This window comes from Lotus japonicus, chromosome 5 (assembly GCF_012489685.1).
Source record: "Lotus japonicus ecotype B-129 chromosome 5, LjGifu_v1.2".
NCBI classification, from domain to species: Eukaryota; Viridiplantae; Streptophyta; class Magnoliopsida; order Fabales; family Fabaceae; genus Lotus; species Lotus japonicus.
Genome location: NC_080045.1, coordinates 3,803,054 through 3,825,467, shown reverse-complemented (window position 1 = coordinate 3,825,467; position 22,414 = coordinate 3,803,054). Strand labels below are relative to the sequence as shown.

At 35.9% G+C, this 22,414-nt stretch overlaps 1 protein-coding gene across 50 annotated transcripts; it reads right to left on the bottom strand.

Moving 5' to 3' along the window:
• Positions 1-1,447: 1,447 nt before the first annotated feature.
• LOC130720514 (uncharacterized) lies at positions 1,448-21,769 on the bottom strand. Of its 50 annotated transcripts, none has more exons than XR_009013122.1 (11): positions 11,945-21,769; positions 11,784-11,850; positions 11,637-11,695; positions 9,719-11,444; positions 8,836-9,431; positions 4,135-8,648; positions 3,533-4,032; positions 3,392-3,446; positions 3,185-3,279; positions 2,642-2,739; positions 2,196-2,335 (listed from the first exon to the last, which is right to left on the bottom strand). XR_009013122.1 is itself a non-coding variant. In XM_057571161.1 (4 exons), exons 2-4 carry the CDS (start codon positions 2,706-2,708, stop codon positions 1,695-1,697), a joined length of 618 nt encoding a protein of 205 aa, XP_057427144.1. In that variant the 5' UTR covers positions 2,709-2,739; positions 3,185-3,278; the 3' UTR covers positions 1,448-1,694. The 50 variants fall into 50 exon arrangements, 1 of the variants encoding a protein (XP_057427144.1); XR_009013121.1 differs by having other exon boundaries at positions 11,637-11,687; XR_009013133.1 differs by having other exon boundaries at positions 9,719-12,011; positions 12,104-12,175; positions 12,455-12,507; positions 12,638-21,769.
• Positions 21,770-22,414: the final 645 nt, after the last annotated feature.

Sequence of the window (22,414 nt, the reverse complement as noted above, 5' to 3'; positions counted from 1 at the left end):
TACTTCATTGTGTATATATTTCTGATACAGTGATACTTTTTCTCACCTTCTGTTAACCAACCTCTCCAATGACATATTGTGTACATAATGAAAACAAGTTTAGGAGATTCATCAAACAAATGCTCATATGGAAAAGTAGACTACAACCCCTTCAAGTTAATGACTAGAAAATATTTTCTTTTCATATTATTGTTGTTATGTTAAGATGGATATATCATATATGAGAAATTGGGGTCTACGTGGTTGTGCAGTGCAACTGAAAGTTGAGGTTATTGAAAATAGAGGCATAGTGGAACCCATTTTGAACCAAAGTTATGATCAGAGCCAAAAGAAAACATGAGAACATCTATCAGTAGCTATGATGACTCTGATAAGAAAACTATTTCAAAAGTTAAGAAAGACATGAAAAGTGGTTCTGGCATAACTATTAAATAGGAAAAGGCATCTGCACTTCTAGTTACGAGACCTCTAGATAATATTCATTCTCCAAATCTTCAGTGAAGAATCCAAAGGTTTCAGACTCAGCAGCATCTATCAAAGGAAGCAATTCTCTGGAAAAGTGAGCTGAAGTTAGATGATGATGATATTTCTATTTCCCAGAGAGTGAAGAAGCCAATCATATCAGCTGATAAATTAATATCCACAAAGAAGACCGTGAAAAAGGTTACTAAACATAATAAGTATGGCTCAATAGCGTATAAGAAACAGGCCAAGATCAAGTCGAAAGAGTCAGGTAGCAGTTAAGAATATTCAAAATCTACAACACTTCTTCCTAGCCTTGGCGATGGGCAGAATAAAATGGACTATAGGTGTCATTTTTCCTCCTCCTTACTAGCCCCATGGTGTAAATATGCTCTTTCGGGGGAAACCAGTTGGTGTGACTCATGAGCAAGAGGAGGCAAGATTCTACATATGTAAACTATGCTCTTAAGATTTTGGTCTCTTATTCCTTTCTTTAATGAATTGTGCAAAAAATTCTCAACTTTTGAAGTCTATTTGCTCTGCGTTTTTTACAGTATTGTGAGCTTCAAATAAATTTTTGCAGGTTGCTACAATGTTTGCGGCCATATCATATGAGGATTAGATCAAAATTTTGTAGATTAGTTCAAGGAAAATTTCTGGAGGAACTGGCAAAGTTGTTAAGTATAAATCATGTAATTCAGAACTTAAGGTTGTGAATTCAACCTGATCTATGAGGTTTTGGAGAACAAACCAGGTCAATTTATGAAGTTCATGGCTAATTATACAAATTTCCCCTTTATGTGTTTGTAACTTTTTTTTAACGATTTTGTTTGTATATCCATACATACTAGACTACTACCCGCGCAATGCGCGGGCGAATACAATTGGCCAATATGTTGTGACTTTTTCTAAATTTTCTTTTTTATAGTAATGCTTGTTGTTAAGACATACAAAATATCTCCTTTTTTGATGAATAAAAAAAACGTACAAAGAATCTCACTACATCTCGTGCATTAGTAGAGGAAATGTAATACTCCCATATCCTGGGCATTAGTGAACAACAATTTATTACTATAACTTGCACACTTGAGTGGTTAATGCCAAATGTAAGGAAACAATTATGTTTAACTATTTTAATCAAAATTAAAAATATGCTTTTAAAAAAAAAGAAGTCAAATACATGATGCAAATTGCAGGAAATGAAATATAAGCTACGCATGGAATTGCTCTTTCTATTTTTTCGGTCTAGTTATTCTTTTTGGCTTCCTCGTGGTGTTTGTATTGGTAACTTTGGTTCTCTTATATGCATTTGTTCTTAAGCTTTGAATCAAAATTTGTTCTTCACCAGAGGATGTAATGTCATCTTTGTTGCTGATTTCTTCATTGTCAAATGATGAACCTTGTGTAAGCTTTGTCGATGTTGCCTTTGTTTTCTTTTTAAACACCAATGGTTCTTCTTCATCAGATGATATTTGTTGTGGTGACATTGACTCCTTTTATAATCAAAGGAAAGATATTTAGTATTTTCTTCAAAGTTATAAAAGGAATTATTTAAAATATGATTAAATGGTTGAGTTGTTTACCTTTTGTATTGTTTTCTGGGTTGATTGTTCTTTTGTAAAGCTGTTTGGTACAAAAGTGCATGTTACTGTGTAGTTCTTGGACCCCTCCTTCAAGTTGTGATCTGAGAGCCTTATCTCAAAAATAAGAGTTCTTATTACACAAATTTCACAGCACTTGTGGGAGCTCTGTGTTACTGACATGTTGTAAGAGTTCTGATGCTGTAGTGTGCAAGAGTTGTTGGCCGTCTCTGTCAAACAATGACAGTTTTGCAGCTGCAATTTAATCTGACACTTGCAATTGTATCTTGAACCTGATATTTTATTTTGTTATGATACTATGGCAAACAAAATAATAATTAAATGACATGTATGTTCATTTGTCTTCACATTTGCCTAACTATGACCCAACCTTTAATTGTTTCATCTTCTGTAATAGTTAGGCAATATGAAGAGAAATCTTCTTATAAAATAAACTTTTCTCATAGAAGGTTAGCCAGAACCTAGATCCAAATATTAGCTCACAACTTTGTATAGAGCAGAATTTTCTCATAGGTCTTATGCATCTAAAAAATATGCTAACAATATAATACTAATTTATAAAGTGCCATTAAACTCACCAAGACATCGAAGCATCTCTACCATATGTGTAATTTTTGCATCTGGTTTCTTGGCAACCATCTTCATGCGCTTTAACCTCCCTATCTTGCTCCTTAATCTACGAAAGCCATATTCAAACACAGCAGGTTCAATATTACTCATGGTAGTGCAAAAGAAAACAGAGAGAAAGATGCAAATGTGTATTGAAAGTGAATTCAATTTGCATTTCTATGCATATTTATACACATTACAATGTGATACAAATTTGCATCAGTTTAAGTGAATGTCAACAGACTATTCTTAGATATAAGTGTATTAACTCTCTTTGAATTTGTTCTTGAAACGTTCAGATTTGAATCATCAATGTTCTGACACTAACCTTCTTGGATAAAGCTATGTGAAGTCCAATTGAACTTCCCAGAAGCAAAACAATATTTTATCAGAAAGCTCTCATATGAATTATAATAAATTTAAAAATGTCTGTAACATTACACTATTTTCTTTTTCTTCTTTTACTTGACAGATAGTGTAAGAATTTAGTGATTATTTAAAGAAAATCTTACCTTAATATCTCATTGTATGAGTGGAGGCATGGCGTGGGGTTCCTCTGCCTACTGAGAGCCAAAAGTAGAGGGCTTTTGCAGTTTATTGTTTCATGCTTGGAATGAAACAAAGAAATAAAATAAAAAAGTCAACAAAGGAAATAAAAGAATTAATGTTAATGAAACAAAATTAAGCTATATTAGGCAAAGGGTGCAACAGGTACCAACCTAAGGCAGAAAAGCTCATTTCATGAATGAGCAAAGCAACAGTGTCCCGATCAGCCTGAGAAGAGGATTACTGAAGCTTCTCAATCTCAGCGAAATTAGAAAATCAAATTCAATGCATAAATATAGAGAATTTGTACCCACCTTTGACTGCTCATATCCAAGGTATGTCTCCTCAATAGTAGCAACTTCATATAGAAAAGTTAGGTCCTTGATACAAGATATGTGCTGGATCCCACAATCAACATTTCAACAATGCAATAACTAAGAAGCAACGGTGTTACCGATTAAACACATAATAAAGAATTAAAGGCACTTCTAACTTTGACAATACTAAAAGCTTTAAACCAAGTTTTGTTCACATGAAAATAAAAATTTAAATATTGTAATTACATATCAAGATTCCTTGAAACAAAAGAAGCTTGCAAGTGAGCCAACAATCCCATCCAATATGCATTTGACTTAATTTCAGTTTCATGAATCATGACTCATAAGAAGGTGCAGATAATAGAAGGAGAAATAAATAAGGGTCACGAAAGCCAGTCCAGGGCAATCACCTTCAGTCATCCACATTCAGTTTAAACCTGCATCTTCTCCAGAAGCAAAAGATCTGCCTCCACAATTAAGTATTCTTATAGTTTCACCTGAGTGTCATTGAAGAGAAAAAAGCTAGTTAGACATAAACTACACAGGCTTATATGATTTGGTAATTGAGATTAATAGTTAATACTTGATATAAGACCTACTTGGAATATCTGGGATCAAGTCAACAGTAAGTTGAACCGGAATAAGATGGTTGTCATCCAATGCTGCCTGCCACTCTCCCCGCCAATTCTCCTTACCGAATCAGAAGAATACAATGTTGAGGCGAAGGAAGCGAAACAGACCCTTCTCCCTCCGCCGTCGTCTATTTTGCTTTTTCGTCTCCGCATGAACCCAACACTCTGTCGCTGTCAATTTCTTATCTGCGATGAACCAAACACCGCCTTCAATTTCGATCGCCACCATGACAACAGGGAAGTTCGATCCTGATGAACTAACATATATGTTTTATTATACAGATGCATACACATCCCTTCTGAACCCTAACCCCCTTCCTTCCATTGAATGTCGTCACTCTCTCCACCGTGAGCGTGGGCGAATCAGAAGAGGTGGCTGAATTGTTGGGTTCAGATGTGAGTTCCTGCCACTACTGCCTGAGGTGTGTGCGTCAATGAGCGAGGTGGTGTCATCTTGGAGGCTTGGAATGGGCATCGTTCTGTGTTTACGCGATTTTCTAGTCCTAGTCCTAGTTCTGCATGCTGAATACTTGACAAGAGTTCAATGTGACACGTAAGCAATAATACTGAGTTGGACACTGTTGTGTTGTAAGGAGCATCAATGATGAGGTGGCGGCGCTTCACAATTACTATATTATAATAATAGATGTGTATATGTTTGTTAGAAGTTCCAATTAAGCAGGCTGGCATTAGAAGGGAAAATAAAAATCATGCCGAGGCCTAACCTATGTGGGGCAGTAGAGAGGACAACAAAATTCCCACTACAGGAAAAACAGAATTCATACATGGCAAAATAAAGGGAAAACAGAATTCTATTAATAAGAACTGAAAGAAGTTATTGTGTATGTGAAGGAGGAAGTTAAAAATTAGAGCTGCAGTATTTTTCCTTCTCTGCATGTTTTTTTAACCTTTCAGTATTTGTGACGCATCTTTAATTATCCATTACACTATTTAGAGTTGTTATTAGTTCTCATAGGGCTGATGTTGATCTTATTATTACTCAAGGAAAGTAGTTAACCTTAGAGGTTGTAATTCATGCCTTCTATTTTTTTTTTCTTTTTAACCTTTTTGTCTTCTCTTTATGCAGGAGAAAAAGACTCTAAAGGAAGAGAAAAGCTAAGCAAGAGGAGAAATGCATGTCGGGTATTGTCGATGATGTTAAATAGAAAGTTTAGTCTTGCCTCTCACTCTCTCTCTCTTTCAAATTTATGTAAGTTTCTGAGTGTCATTGAAGTATTGTAACCAAACCCTTATATTTTGTAAGGGGAGTAGTACTGTGTGACCTTCTCTTGCCTTCGCCTTTGACTTGAAGTTATGAGTTAAGTGTCATTGAAGTTGGATAATGACAGTAAGACACCATTATTTTTCTATCCACATTCAATTCTGGATTGCTACATGAAGTTGCTAATGCAGACTTGAAGGGAACCAATCACATCCTCCACCAATTGAATCTAGACCAGTATTTATTCTTCATTTTAATTTTTCACTACATCTAGAACCAAAATAAAGAAATAGATACTTAGGGTTGACCTTTGGTGAACTCCTATAGTTATGGAGAAATCTTTTTAAAATATTTAAGTTAGAACATGGGTTTAGTTTTGTTATGTGAAAGAAGAGAGATCATATGTTTCTTTTTCTTTCCTCAATAATGCCATATCATTACTCCATTCCTTCATTGTTCTTTCTTTATACCAATGTTAAGTGACCTTTTGTACTATTGATACTCTGCAAGAAAAGTAGATGTTCTGGTTATTCATGAAGCTATTATAGCTATGGTTATTCATGAAGCTATTATACCACTTGTAATGAAATTTGTAAGATATTTGTAACAATTATACTGTTCATATTTTCTTTTTCGATCTGTATGTTCTTAATCATGTTATTTGCTTCCCTCGAGTGTGCTCGGCTCCTCGCTTATTGCTACATTGTGATGACACGAAATTGTTTGACACCAAATGGATCCAAATCACATTAATTATTTTATTCAAATATTTTTATAAGTTAATATATCACTTTCTTATCTAGCAAAATCATGATTCTTTATTCCTCCGCGCATCGCGCGAGTTTAAGTCTAATTTTTTTAAATCTAAATAAGGCCCTACCCGTGTTATGTGCTTATGTGACTCTATTTTTGCATAGTCATCGATTCCACATGACTTTTTTATATTTATTTTATTACACATGTATTAATAAATAATACTTAGACATTTTAATCTTAAAATTAATCCCTAAATCTAATAATCCATAATTCCTAACAAATTATGTTCGAGCTCAGTTAGTGAACCCTAACTTGGGTTCATCGGCGTGGTGGAGAACCCACGGTGGTGGCTGGTTTGCCTTGTTGTGGAATTGGAAAATGAAGGCCGCTGCAGCGGTTGGGGCGACGGAGAACACAACAGCTGGTGCGGTGGTTGCAATGGTGAGGAGCAATGACACGTCGAAGAGGTGCCGGCTGAGAAGCTCCAAAGTGTCGATGGTGGTTAGTTAGGGGCTCCGACGCAGTGGTCTCACATCTGCAATGGTGGGAGGAGCGGGCCCTGAGTTGATCTCATAAGAGAATATGTCTTGCGATTTTGCTGTTGGTGGGAAGAACTTGGGTTCAATGATTGAGAGGCTGTGAAAAGGGATCTGGGTCCACGATGGAGACTAGGGTTTTGTGGGTAAATATCTGTAGAAGGTTCTAATTGAGGTTTGGTGTTGATGTTTGGCTGAGAAGGAGAAGTTGGTAGTCATGGAGGTTTTGATTTCTTTGATGGCGAGAAGAAGGATTCTTCGATGGTAAGGAGAAGAGTTAGGGATAACGAACTGGGTATTTTCATGGTGATGATGCTGAGCCTCTATTATGTTATGGCAAGGGTGTTTTTTGTTTTGATGTTATCGTGGCTGGTGGTCATGACAGGGGAAGGGAGAATGGTACTGTCATGGGTTATTGGAGGGAGAACTGAATCGATGACTAGTTGCAACGATGAGGAGCGACGACACGTGGAAGAGGTGCCGGTCGAGACGCTTCGAAGTTGGACAAGCTCCTTCTTCTCCTCCGGCGAAGCCATCATCCTGTTCCGTAGGAGAACCCTCCTTCGTTTTTTCTCCCTCATTCTATCTTAGGTTTAGGTTTCTTCTGATTAATTTGTTAGGGATTAGGGATTAGGAATTATTAGATTTAGGGATTAATTTTAAGGTTACGATACTTAAATAGCACCCTCACCCTTAATCTAACTTTATACGTTTCATTTTGTATGGCAACAATTTGGTTATCATAAACACTATAAGTTAGGAAAAATAATCTCTGGAATAGATGACACAAGTGAAAGATATGACTATCTATCTACATGAAAGTGAGATAAGATGAGAGTGAAAAATGTAATGAAAAAAAATGTAAATTAAAAATGATTATAAGATTACAAATTTATGGTATCATAAAAAACATTATTTCAGGTGTGGATCCAAATCTAGGTAAACAAACTTGTCTTAATGTTTTACTTCATTGAATAGAAACTTATATACTATTGGTCATAGATATAAAGATAGATTGGACAACGTTACTTAATAATACCAACTTGTCAACCATTGCATACTAAGTATGGTCCTAAAAACCTAACACAAACCCTGTAAAAGATGCTCAGTTATTTTTCTTCACTATAAGAATGAAAATACCCGTATGTTCCCATCTTGACATAGAAACCTACATTTAAAATTTGTAAGCAAGAGGAACACAAAATTAGTTATCCTGTTAGTCATAAATGTAAAGATAGATTGGACAATGTTACTTTATTCGAAAACAAATTATTGCGTACTAAAATATGATCCTAAAAAGATAACACAAACCCTGTAAAAGATACTCAATCATTTTTTCTTCAATCTTCTACCATCCATTTGAAGTTTAGAAATATATAAAGCGTGATCTTTCAAACAAAGGTGGTCAAGTTCTTGGCAAAACATATATAACCTAAATAATGCTCAATCATTTTTTCTTCATCTTCTAGCGTGAATGTAGAGTTCTACATGTTCAGGAATATGAATAGACCTTCATACTCTTGCTACAAAAAATCTGTAGCAAAATGAGGAATCTTGAAAGGGCAATTCAAAAGTATGAATGAGAATCAACTCGTAAATGGAATTGAATAATGTGCTAACTAGGAAGCATATCAACCGCACAAATAACTAATGTACTCATGTCCAAAGGACATATTCAAAAGTATATTGATATAAGATTTTATAAACCATACAAAGTCTGAAACCGGAACAAAAAACTCATGAAATTGCAACATTCATTTATTTGTTTTTTTGTTATGCCAACTGTATACTAAGGTGATAATGATTTTGGTAAACCATTTGACATCCAGAACTGAAACAAAGGAACAAATGAAGTTGCAGTTTTCTCCAAAACCAAGCAGCAGAACTCTTCATAAAGAACAAAATATCTTCAAAAATCATGCTTGAAAGTAGATAACTTCATGTCTCAGCTAATATATTCCCAAAACCTATTAAAAACAGAGAGTAAAGATCAAATATCAGTATCTCAGTTACTCATAACCAAGAAAAACCAAGAAGCAGATTAATATGAAGTTAGGTACTTCATCTGGAACTAAAGAAACACATTCAAGACATTCCCCAGAAGTAATCCATAAAGCCATATAATTCAGTGTTATTGTGAGTCATAAAACATACACGAGAACTCCGACAGGCCGGATGACACCCAGAATAATCCAGGCAGATGATGTACAGAACTACCGCCGACACTAGAAATAGAACAAAACAAAGTTAAACGTGTTAGATAATACCATACCCATCACATATTATTCCACGACTGTTGCTGTATAATTATTTTGCAAAAAACTTCAAACCTATACAACTACAATGTCAGAACTCACTGAGAAGATAATGAAGTTACAGGTAATGTCCACTCGAATTATGCACGAGTATTGACTGCAGAAAAGCAGAGTGCCCAGTTCACATGTACCATCGTAAGTAATAGTAAAAATTGAAACTGTAGTAGTGTAGAAGAAATTACTGAATAGAAATTACTGAATAGAAAAAACCAAGAGCTGGAACTAACAGTTACCCGGATTATGCACGAATATTAACTGCAGAATAGCAAAGTGCCCAGCTCATATGTGCCATCATAAGTAATAGCAAAAAATTGAAACTGTAGTAGTGTAGAATTACTGAATAGAAAAACCAAGAGCTGGAACCTATAGTCGCCCGAATCATGAGTGAGGCTAGGCTAGATGCTTGGCAGGATGCCACACAACCTCAATAATTAGCTGCACAAAATCAAGTGCACAATATAACTCATACAAGTTGATTCAGTTTGGCAACATCTAAATTCCCTTCATCTAAATTACATGTGCGCAATGAAGATAAAATCTAACATTTGGAGGAATACCAACTCAAGGTTAATAAAAATTCATACAATCTTGTTAATAAATCTAATTTAATAAAGAGTAAAATCCAATTTTATTTTGTAGATGAACTTAGAAGAAATAACCTATTGTGTACTCTCCTATTCCAAAAACTAAAGGGAATTCCAAGGATGAAGATGATATCTAACCAGGATAGGAGACTTCATAGTATCAGCAAAACAGTAGAGTAGCAGATATCTTAAAGCAAGACAATCCTAAACAAGATCAGAACAAAAGAGAGCCCAACTATTCCATGCTCCTCCTGCTGAGATGACCAATGTATAACTTAGAACTTCTTCACTGTCACACCGTTAAGAAAATAATATGAAGCCTCTGAAAAAAGACAGCCGATCCAGAACTAAACCAAAAAAATATAACAAAACCTAGACAAGGTCCACCATAATATTGAAATCCCTCCTGCCAATCTTTGCTCTTCCTGCTATAAAATCCCTTAAGAACACCCACCACAAAAAGAATATAGATAAATCTGGTTATGGCAGTAAGAAATAGTAGATTCCAAACCTAATCATGTCACTATATCTAATAGTTTCTTGCAAAACCAGCTAACCAGTGGATGGAGGAAAAAGAAAATACCAACAGGTAACATATGATACACCCAGGAAAAGTTGTTTTACGTTTGAACTTTGAACCAAGTTCCCAATTATGGAGGCAGGCTCTGTGATCAAGAGGATATCCAATTAGAGTAAGGATAAGAAGATGCTTAATCTTATATATCATAACAAAAATATGAATAAAATATTAGAAGTAGAGCAGTTTATCCAAACCAAGACGCCAATCATAAGATCAAAGATAGCCCAACCAAGCTGTCCCAAATTTTCCAAGAACTGATAAGAGCAAAAAGAACCCAACCAAACTTGCTTAATATCGTTGAAGAGAATATCCAATCAGGAATTCTTGTTGTAGATATAATATATTATCATAAAACAATGACAGAAGAATTGCAAATTTCTCTAAACCTAGAAGCAGAGTAGAGTTTACCCACTTAAACAGACAGCTCACTGCTATGCAAAACTGTGATGCGACATGACAGGAGATCTACACCACTGCTAAATCACACCGTGAAAAGCCAGAAGTAGAACTCACACGAATAGAGAAGAAACAGAAGAAATTATGTATCAATGTCCAATAAACCTAGGGTTGAACTCCTTTGTTAGACACCGTCTACACCACCAGCCTTATGGGTTATCTACCCTGTAACACCCAAGCAGAAATCACATAATAGTAAATCTAGAAGGCAAAGCACCAAAAGAAAAGAACCAAAGATTGGAAAAGAATTCACAACCCAATATAGTTCAGAAACTTCAACAGAAAGCTCACGGATATGCGCAACTTAATATTTCACAACACTGCAGCAGAAGAAGTTAAACAGGTTCAGGGTTCAATCAGTACATCTTGTTAATTGATTGAGAGAAGAAATTAAACAAAGCCACAAAAATGAGTAAGTGAGAGGAGGGGGGATTAGAAATATCCAGAGCCTTCAACCATTTGAATCTGCCAAGCCAAGCTGTTCGAAAATCCTGATGCGGCAAGTTAGGAGATCCCCACCACTGCCAAATCACACCGTGAAAAGCCCAAACAAGAACCCACACAAAGAGAAAAGGAAACAGAGAAAAAATGTATCAACGATTAGTAAACCTAAGGGTTGAATTTCTCTGTTAGAATCTCCACCACAGCATCTACACCACCTCATAGATTATCTACACTGTAACAACCAAGCAGAAATGACAGAGTAGTAAATCTAGAAGAAAAAACACTAAGAAAGGAGAACCAAAGATTGAAACAAAAAGAATTCACAACCCAATAGAGTTCACCAACTTAAGCAGACAGCTCACTGCTATGGGTTTCAACTTGACACTGCAGCAAAAGAGGTTAAACAAGTTCAGAGTTCAATTTGTACATCTTGTAAAATAAGTGTGTGAGATATATATATATATATATATATATATATATATATATATATATATATATCAGAGAGAGAGAAATTAAACAAATCCCTCAAGATAGTAAATGAGAGAGGGGAAATTAGATTTATCAAGAGCCATCAACCATTCCGAATCTACCAAACCAAGCTGTTAAAAAATCCTGATGCGGCAAGACCTACACCACTACCAAATTACACCGTGAAAGCCAAAACTAGAACCCACACAAAGAGTGATGAAACAGAGAAACAAATTGTATCAATGACTAATATACCTAAGGTTGAACTTCTCTATAAGAATATCCACCACAGCGTCCACACCAACCTTATAGATTATTTACCCTGTAACCCCAAGCAGAAAGCACTTAGTAGGAAATCTAGAAGACAAAGCAGTAAGAAAGGAGAACCAAAGGTTGGAACAAAAAGAATTTACAACCCAATAGAGTTCAACAACTTAAACAGATGGCTCACTGCTATGAAGAACTTTTTATTTAAACACAACACTGCAGCAGAAGAGGTTAAACAGGTTCAGAGTTCAATCTGTATATCTTGTAAAATAAGTGATAGAGAGAGAGAGAGAGTTTAACAAAGCCACCAAAATAAATGAGAGAGAGGGGGGATTTATCCAGAGCCATCATCCATTCGAACATACTATATGAACACAAAACTGCAGAAGAAGAGGTTAAACAGTTTCAGAGTTCAATCCCAAAATAAGTGAGAGGGAGAAGAAATTAAACAAGCAAAGCCACAAAAATAAGCAAGTTAGAGAGAGACGGAGGGGGATCATATTTATCCAGAGCATTCAACCATTCAATCATCACACCATGAAAAGCCAAAACTAGAACCAACGCAAAGAGAGCAGAAACAGTGAAAAAGTGTATTAATGACTAGTAAACCTAAGGTTGAGCTACACTGGTAGAGTCTCCACCACAGCGTCGACACAAACCTCATAGATAATATACCCTGTAACACCCAAGCAGAAATCACAGTTGCAAAAACCTAGAAGAAAATGCAGAAATCACATAATTGTAAAAATCTAGAAGAAAAGCACTAAGAAAGAACAACCAAAGATCTAGAAAAAGGAATCCACAATTGGAACAGAGTTTATTAACTTAAACAGACAGCTCACCGATATGCTGAACTTACTACCTTGACACAATACTGCAGCAGAAGAGGTTAAACAGGTTCAGAGTTCAATCCATACAACTTGTAAACAAAGCCACCAAAATAAGTGATAGAGAGAGAGAAGAAATTAAACAAAGGCACCAAAGTAAGTAAGTGACAGAGAAAAGAAATCAGATTTTTCCAGAGCTGTCAACCATTCAAATCCGCAAAACAAGCTATTCAAGAACCTGATCCGGCAACACAATTCTTCACCACTGCCAAATCACACTGTTAAAAGCCAAAAACTAAAACTCAGGCAGAAAAAGAAACAAAAAAAAAATGTATCAATAACTGATAACCCTAAGGTTAGACTTATATCTCCACAACAGCGCCTACACTAACCTCAGATTATCTACCCTGTAACACTCAAGCAAAAATCACATCGTTTTAAATCTAGAAGGAAAAGCAATACGAAAGGACAACCAACGATTAGAACAGAAAGAATTCACAATCTCAAGAAGTTCACCAACTTAAACTCACTGCTATGCAGAACTCGTCGACCCAACAATGCAGAAGAAGAGGATAAACAAGTTCAAAGTTCGATCCGTACATATAATGAATGAAGCCACCCAAATAAGTAAGAGAGAGAGAGGATATTATATTTATGCAGACCAATCAACCATCATAGGACGCAAAACATATTTTATCTATGAACTGCTCTTCAACCGGAGACACATTGGAACCAGTGATGACCCGCCAGCCTGCTGCAAACGAATAAACATAGCAAGGGACTCGATCCCTGTTCATCCCCCAACTTCTAAAACTACAAAACAGTAATACTCATGTCTCAAAGCAGTCCCAACCATAAGACAGAAACACGAAAAATACACAGAACTGATGACACATACTTTTATATTCAATCTCCAAAGAAAGATCACCAAATTATACGGCTTTGCAGGATGTTACATGACATAATTCAACACCAAACCAAAGTGCAAGAACAAGTACACAATATAATTCACAAACAGACAGTAGAAGCAAGAAAAACAAACTCAATAAAAGAAACTCAATCATGTATCCTGATAAATGATTCAGATGGATAAATTATAGAAATCCATTTCAATACCCTAGAGTCAAATCTCGAACCCTTCTGCCAATTTTTGTTCTTCCTGCAATGAAATCCCAAAACAAAAGCAACAACAGTAACTTGGAATATACATAAATTTGATAATGGTGGTAAGTAACAGATAGTAAATTTGGAACTTAATCATGTCATACACGATTATCTAATAATTTCATGCAAATACAGCTGACATAGGGCGGGGAGAATACCAATAATTCCACGTTTGAACTAACTTCTAACTTTCCATGGCATTGACTGAGGCAGCCTCTGTGATCAAGAAGATATCCAATTAAAATAGTATAGAAGATAAACTTGCATATCATGATAAAAGTATCAACAGAACGGTGTAAGAAGGCTGGCAAATTTCCCCAAACCAAGACCCAGATTGGAAGTACAAGCTGTCTCAAAATGCTTCAAGATAGCACAAGAACAAAAAGACCCAAATATGCTGCCCCCGTATCCACTGTGAAGAAGAGAATATGAAATCAGGAATTCTTATCATCGATCAAATAAGGAGTTATCAATAAAAGAGTGAAAGAAGAGTAGCAGATTTCCCAGACTCAGATCATCATTCATAAACAAGAGCCCAACGATGCTGCCTCAAATTCCTGAGCAAGACAAAGAAACTATCACCGATCACACCACAAGAAAGGCAAATCCAGAACCCAGAGAGACATACCAACTAAAAAAAACGAATGATATATATATTAGGATCAATTTTATGCCTTGAGTTCCAAAACTTAAAACTATAAAGTAGTACTCATAACAAATTAAACTAGTATCACTATACATCGCTATAAAGCCCCTTCCCGGCACTTATAAAGAAGTACATACAAAGCCCCTTCCCAGCATTGCTATACAACCTCACAAACCCGATGTCCAAGCATGTGCTCCAAACAAAGCAGATCTAGTAAAACATAACAGCACTCATTTCAAATTCCTGCACTTCAGAGGGTAAATAACAAGAGAACAAAGTGGAGATTCAGAAAGTGGGAAGTCCTACACCCCTCAAAGGTGCAGTCTTGAAACAGAAGAATACCGACAATGAAGTTGATAACACAAATATTGAGAGCATATCAGAGTTCAATATTCCCCAAACCTACAATGCCCGCAGAAGGCAAATAACTGACGCAGAAATAGTCAGCTCCTTCAGAAGGATAATTGTTCCTAAAAACAGCACCATAATCAGTTCCTTCAGTTCAGAGGGAAAATGACTGAGGCGCAGTTAATGAGAAAGAAGATAAATACAACACCCAAAAAACTGATACACCTTGAACGGCCCAGCTGGCACGCAAACGCAGCAGATCAGAAGCAAAAGAGCAACCTCTGGCTGCAAAGGGCAAATATAACTAAGATGTACAGTCTCAAACCTCATAGTTCTAGTAGAACGTAGTGTTCTCCAAACCAACACAAACACAAAGGTACCCAAATCAACCCTGATGATTAAAACACAAAGGAACTCCAGCAGATAATCAAATAGATAATCAATTCAAAGAAACTTCCCCACTGTTGAAGTGTAAATTACTAAGCTATGAGTAATCCAGAAGCAAGCAGGTAACCTCAGTCTCCCAAATAGCTCTGATCCAGAAGTAGAAACGAGAGAGACATGCAACCAGTGACACAAAAGATCAGTGTGCAAGTAATTCGGATTTAAAATTGTTCAAAAAAAAAAAGACCAAAATTTACACCCTAGATCAAGGTCACCCGAATAATGGACAAAGCCAAGATGCTTAGAAGAACAACACCAAACACGAAACTGCAGCAGATAAAGGACACAATTTATAATTTACACGTTCAGGAAAGAGAAAAAAGACAACAGGTGAAAGAAATTAAACAAACATTAGCAGTTTGCAGTTATCATCAGATTAAAACCTCAGTTGTAAATGAATAAGATACCGTCTACAGTTTTACATAAAGATCCAATTTTGTATCCTCCGATGGATGTGATATCTGTAGAAAAACAAGCTTAAAATTTATACCTGATAAAAAAATGATCAATAATACTTATAAATAAGACATGCCCCATTTAAAAATCAGCCTTAAATCTTCATAAGTGTAAAAATGTTTGTATAACTTAAATTAACCAACCCATTTCATGCAAAAACGAGATTACTCCTGTCCTATATAGATCAAAATGCATCCTCCATAATCCGTCCACAATTTAGCAACTTCTATATCAATATTTTAAAGTATGATGCAAACGCTAACATCAAGATTGATTAAATTGATCCTCCTACATCTCAATCTTCTAGCTAAAAAACATCCACGACATGAAAATATAAAATGAATTCTAGCGACAGAAGCCAATCCAGAAAAAACGTAAAGCAATAAAATTATATCAATAATAAGAAAACCTAAAGGTTGAATTCTCCCTCGTACTCTCGACCACATCTTATAATAAAAAACCAGAAAGAAAAAAAGAGAGATAGAGAGAAGGAATAAATATTTTCCACAGAGCAGTGAATCGAACATCACTTCTGACCTAATCTTCTTCAATCAGTGATTCCAGAACGCTGCAAACGAATTAAACGCAAACAGTTCAACAACTCCAAACGAAGAATGAAATTCAAACTAATTGACATAAAAGAACTCCATTTCTTATGATCTTCACTCCAGATGAAAGCATATCAACCAGCGAAAGCTACGCAGGACTAACAAGATACTGAGAATAAGAACAAAATATGACAATAAGAACAAAGATCACCAAAGCAGACGTGATGCAGAACTAAAATTATTTTGACACTGCTGCCCAAAATATAAAAAATTAAAAGTTTATATATTAGGATCAATTTTATGCCTTGAGTTCCAAAACTTAACTAAAAAGAAGTACTCATAACAAATTAGACTAGTATTACTATTACTATACATCACTATAAAGTGCCTTCCCAGCACTCATGAAGCATTACTTATGAAGCCCCTTCCCAGCATTGCTATACAACCTCACAAACCCAATGTCCAAGCAGGAGATGACATAAAAATCATGTATTGCGATGTACTCCAAACAAAGCAGATCTAGTAAACATAATGACACTCATCTCAAATTCCTGCACTTCAGAGGGTAAATAACAAGAGAACAAAGTGGAGAATCAGAAAGTGGGAGGGAAGTCTCAAACCCCTCACAGGTGCAGTCTTGAAACAGAAGAATCCGGACAATGAAGTTGATAACACAGATGTTGAGAGCATACCAGAATTCAATATTCCCCAAACATACAATGCCCCAAAATGCAAATAACTGACACACAAATAATCAGTTCCTCCAGTTCCTTAAGGATAATTGTTAAGGAAAACAGCACCATAATCAGTTCCTTCAGTTCAGAGGGTAAATAACTGAGGCGCAGGTAATGCGAAATAAATACAATACCCAAAAAACCGATACGCCTTGAACAGCCCAGATGACACACAAACGTAGCAGATCAGAAGCAAAGTGCAATATCTGGCTGCGAAGGGCAAATAACTACGATGTAGAAGAAAGTCTCAAACCTCATAGTTCAAATCCAAACCAATACAAAGGCCCCCAAATCAACCCTGATGATCAAATCACAAAAGAACTCCAACAAACAAATAGATAATCAATTCAAAGAACTGCACTCATCTGTTTTCTCTTCCCCGCTGTTTGCATGTAACTTCAGCCTCCCAAATAGCTCTGATCCAGAAGTAGAAATGAGAGGGACATACAACCAGTGACACAAAAAATCAATGTGCAAGTAATTCACATTTAAAATTGTTACAAAAAAAAAAAAGATGAATTCACACCCTAGATCAAGGTCACCCGAACAATAAAGGCAAGATGCTTAGCAGAACAACACCAAGCACCAAACTGCAGCAGAGAAAGGGCACAATATATAATTCGCATGAAATCAGACAAGATAAAAAAATAAGCTTAAAATTTGTACCTGATAAAAAAAATGATACTTATAAATAAGACATGCCCCGTTTAAAAACCAGCCTGAAATAAGTGTACAAACCTATCCATTTCATGAGATGACTCCTGTCCTTTACAAATCAAAATGCATCCTCCAAAATCCGACCACAATTTAGCAACTCTTTCTATATCAATATTCAGGTCCTATAATGCAAAGCCTAACATCAAGATCAATTAAATCTTTTGGCCAATAAAACATCCATCACATGAAAATATAAAATTATCTGAGTAGTTAATTATCCACACAAGAAGCCAATCTAAAAAAACAGTTAAGCAATAAAGTTCTATCAATGATAAGAAAACCATGATTGAATTCTCCGTCGCACTCTCGACCACAGATTTATGGTTTCCCCTGTAACACAACCCAAGTAAAAGTCACAAAGTAAATAGGGAAGATCAGGCTCAGGAACGAGAACAAAAAAATTGGAATGAAACGAATCACAATCAGAGTAGAGATCACCAAATTAAACAAAAAGCTCACTGCTAGGCAGAACGCAAAGCTGCAGAGAAGAGGAATCAACAGATTCAGGATTCAATTTGTACATCTAATGATAAAAAACCGAAGGAAAAGAAAGTTAGAGAGAAGGAAAAAAATTTATCCTCAGAGCAGTGAACCGTTCAAATCCGTTGTGACAAAACATATTTTATCTATGAACTGCTCTTTAACCGGAGACACATTGGAACCAGCCTGCTGCAAACCAATAAACATAGCAAAGGACTCAATCCCTGTTCATCCCCGGACTTCTAAAACTACAAAACAGTGAAGCAGGGTACTCGAAGTCTCAAAGCAGTCCCAATCCTAAGACAGAAACACGAGAAATACACAGAACTGATGACACATAAGTTTAAATTCCATCTCCAAATAAAGATCACCAAATTATGCGGCTTCTCAGGATGTTACATGACATTATTCAACACCAAACCAAACTGCACAAGAACAAGTACACAACATAATTCACAAACAGACAGCAGAAGCAAGAACAACAAACTCATTAAAAGAAACTAAATCATGTATCCTGATAAATGATTCAGATGGATAAATTATAGAAATCCATTTCCATACCCTAGAGCCAAATCTCGAACCCTTATGCCAATTTTTGTTCTTCCTGCAATGAAATCCCAAAATAAAAGCAACAACAGTAACTTCGAATATACATAAATATGATAATGGTGGTGTCACAGATAGTAAATTTGGAACTTAATCATGTCATACACGATTATCTAATAATTTCATGCAAATACAGCTGACATAGGGCGGGGAGAATACCAATAATTTCACGTTTGAACTAACTTCTAACTTTCCATGGCATTGACTGAGGCAGCCTCTGTGATCAAGAAGATATCCAATTAAAATAGTATAGAAGATAAACTTGCATATCATGATAAAAGTATCAACAGAACGGTGAAAGAAGGCTGGCAAATTTCCCCAAACCAAGACCCAGATGGGAAGTACAAGCTGTCTCAAAATGCTTCAAGATAGCACAAGAACAAAAAGACCCAAATATGCTGCCCCCGTATCCACTGTGAAGAAGAGAATATGAAATCAGGAATTCTTATCATTGATCAAATAAGAAGTTATCAATAAAAGAGTGAAAGAAGAGTAGCAGATTTCCCAGACTCAGATCATAATTCATAAACAAGAGCCCAACGATGCCGCTGCCTCAAATTCCTGAGCAAGACAAAGAAACTATCACCAATCACACCATAAGAAAGGCAAATCCAGAACCCACAGAGAGACATACCAACTAAGAAATAGGATGTTGTTAGTAGCAGGGTGGCCGCAATATCTACCACCACCTTCCGCATTATCTTTCCCCAGCCTATAGCATACACTATATTAGGAGTAAATCGAGAAAGCTACGCAGGATTAACCTAAGAATAAGAACAAAATACTGAGAATAACAACAGAGATCACCAAAGCAGACGTGATGCAGAACTTCAATTATTTTGACACTGCTGCCCAAAATTAAAAAAAAAAAAAGTACATACATTAGGATCAACTTTACGCCTTGAGTTCCAAAATTTAAAACTATAAAGCAGTAAACTACTCATAACAAATTAGACTACTATTACTATACATTGCTATAAAGCCCCATCCCAGCATTGCTATCCAACCTCACAAATTCCTGCACTTCAGAGGGTAAATAACAAGAGAACAAAGTGGAGATTCAGAAAGTGGGAGGGAAGTCTCAAACCCCTCACAGGTGCAGTCTTGAAACAGAAGAATCCCGACAATGAAGTTGATAACACAGATGTTGAGAGCATACCAGAATTCAATATTCCCCAAAACTACAATGCCGCAGAAGGCAAATAACTGACGCACAAATAATCAGTTCCTTCAGCTCCTTAAGAAGAATAATTGGTACGAAAAACAGCACCATATTCAGTTCCTTCAATTCAGAGGGAAAATAACTGAGGCGCAGTTCATGAGAAAAAGATAAATACAATACCCAAAAAACTGATACACCTTGAACGGCCCAGCTGGCACACAAACGTAGAAGATTTGAAGCTATAAGAGCAATCTCTGGCTGCAAAGGGTAAATATAACTAAGATGTAAAGTCTCAAACCAATAGAATTGTAGCGTTCTCCAAACCAACACAAACACAAAAGGCACCCAAATCAACACTGATGACCAAAACACAAAGGAACTCCAGCAGATAATCAAATAGATAATCAATTCAAAGAAACTTCCCCACTGTTGAAGGGCAAATTACTAAGCTATGAGTAATCCAGAAGTAAGCAGGTAACCTCAGTCTCCCAAATAGCCCTGATCCAGAAGTAGAAACGAGAGAGAAACACAACCAGTAACACAAAAGATCAGTGTGAAAGTAATTACACAAACATTAGCAGTTTGCAGTTATCATCTGATCAAAACCTCGGTTGAAAATGATTAAGACCCTGTGTATATATATATCATCCCACATCCACAATTTTGCCTAAAGATCCAATTTTGTTAGGAAAACAAGCTTAAAATTTATACCTGATTAAAAAATGAAACTAATATGACATTTTTAAAAAACAAGCCTGAAATCTTCGTGAGTGTAAAAATGTTAGTATAATTTGAATTATATGTTAGTATATTAATCTTATTTCATGCAAAAATAAGATTTACTCCCTGTATAAATCAAAATGCATCCTCCAAAATCCGTCCACAATTTAGCAACTTCTATACAATATTTTCAGGTCCTATGAAGCAAACTCTAACATCAAGATTGATTAATTTGATCCTCAATCTTCTGGCCAAAACCCATCCACCATATGAAAAATCAAATTAGTTCTAGTGTTCAGTATTCCTATTCTCTACATTCAAATATGTCTGATTAGTTAGTTAGAAACCAATCCAGAAAAAACGTGAAGTAATAAAATTATAATATTATATCAATGATAAGAAAACCTAAGGTTAAATTCTCCGTCATGCTCTCGACCACAGCTTCATTGTTCACCCTGTAACCACCATGAACAAAGTTACAAAGTAAATCGGGAAGATCAGGCTCAGGATTCAGGAACGAAACAAAAAAATCGGAACGAATCATCACCAAATTAAGCAAAAAAGCTCACTCCTAGACACAACTGCAGAGAAGGGGATTCAAAAGATTCAGTCCTATTCGCACATCTTATAATCAAGAAAGAGAAGGGAAAAAAGAGAGATAGAGAGAAGGAATAAAATTTATCGTAAACCGTTCTAATCCGTTGTGACAAAATCGCAAATCACTTTTGACCTAATCATCTTCAATCGGTGACTCCACAACGCTGCAAACGAATTAAACGCAAACAGTTTAATTCAACAACTCCAAACGAAGAATGAATGAATTCAAACAAATTGACGTGAAAGAATTGAATTTCTCTTAAGATCTTCATCCAGATGAGAGCATATCAATCAGCGAAACCCTACACAGCAGATTGTGAAATCAAGATCATCATCAAACTTCGAAATCTTGCCAACAAAAACCATGCAAATCTCGATTACGCCAAATAGATCACAAGAATTTGATCATAAAACTTGGAATTATTGAAATCGAAATCATATAACCCTAGAGAAAACACGACGAAGAAAGAATCGAAATAGAGGAAGAGCTTACAGCGCGAAACCCAATCGTTAACGAACTACGGAATGAAAAGAACACGAAGCGAGAGGTGGTATTTATATAGAAGGGAGGGTTAGCGTTAACGGCTGAGATGACGCGGACGGTGGAAGATTGGACGGTGATGATGCAACTGAAATAAAAGTCGTTAACGCGTTTTCTATTTTAAGGCGGTGGAACGTTGAATGAAAATTCGGTGTGTGTAGTTGTTGGTTTTTGATTGATTGGGTATCTAGAATGCACGCGAACATGCTAAGATAAGATAACGATCAACTAAAAGGAAAACGTGGAATCAAAACACGATTAGCCAGCAGAATTGATTAAAAAAAGAAATATTGACTTTTATATATGTCGGTCAATGGAACCAAAACGCATGTAAAAGACTTGATAAGGAAGGAACAAAAGGAATTCTCTTTGCCACATAAAAATAGAAAAAGAAAAATATGAAAGGGTTTATAGGTGCTCTAAGAAGGATAATTCAAATGTCTTAACCAAAATAAGAGATTAACCTCTTGAATGCAGGAACATATACTCAAGTGAGACTTTTCTGATTGAAATAACTTTTTTCTCCACATAAAGTCTCATTTTTAAGCGTTATTCACGCATCTCGCGTCATTTATCATACTTTTTTTATACTCAGAAATTGAGAACAACCTAGAAAACTCCTAGCACAA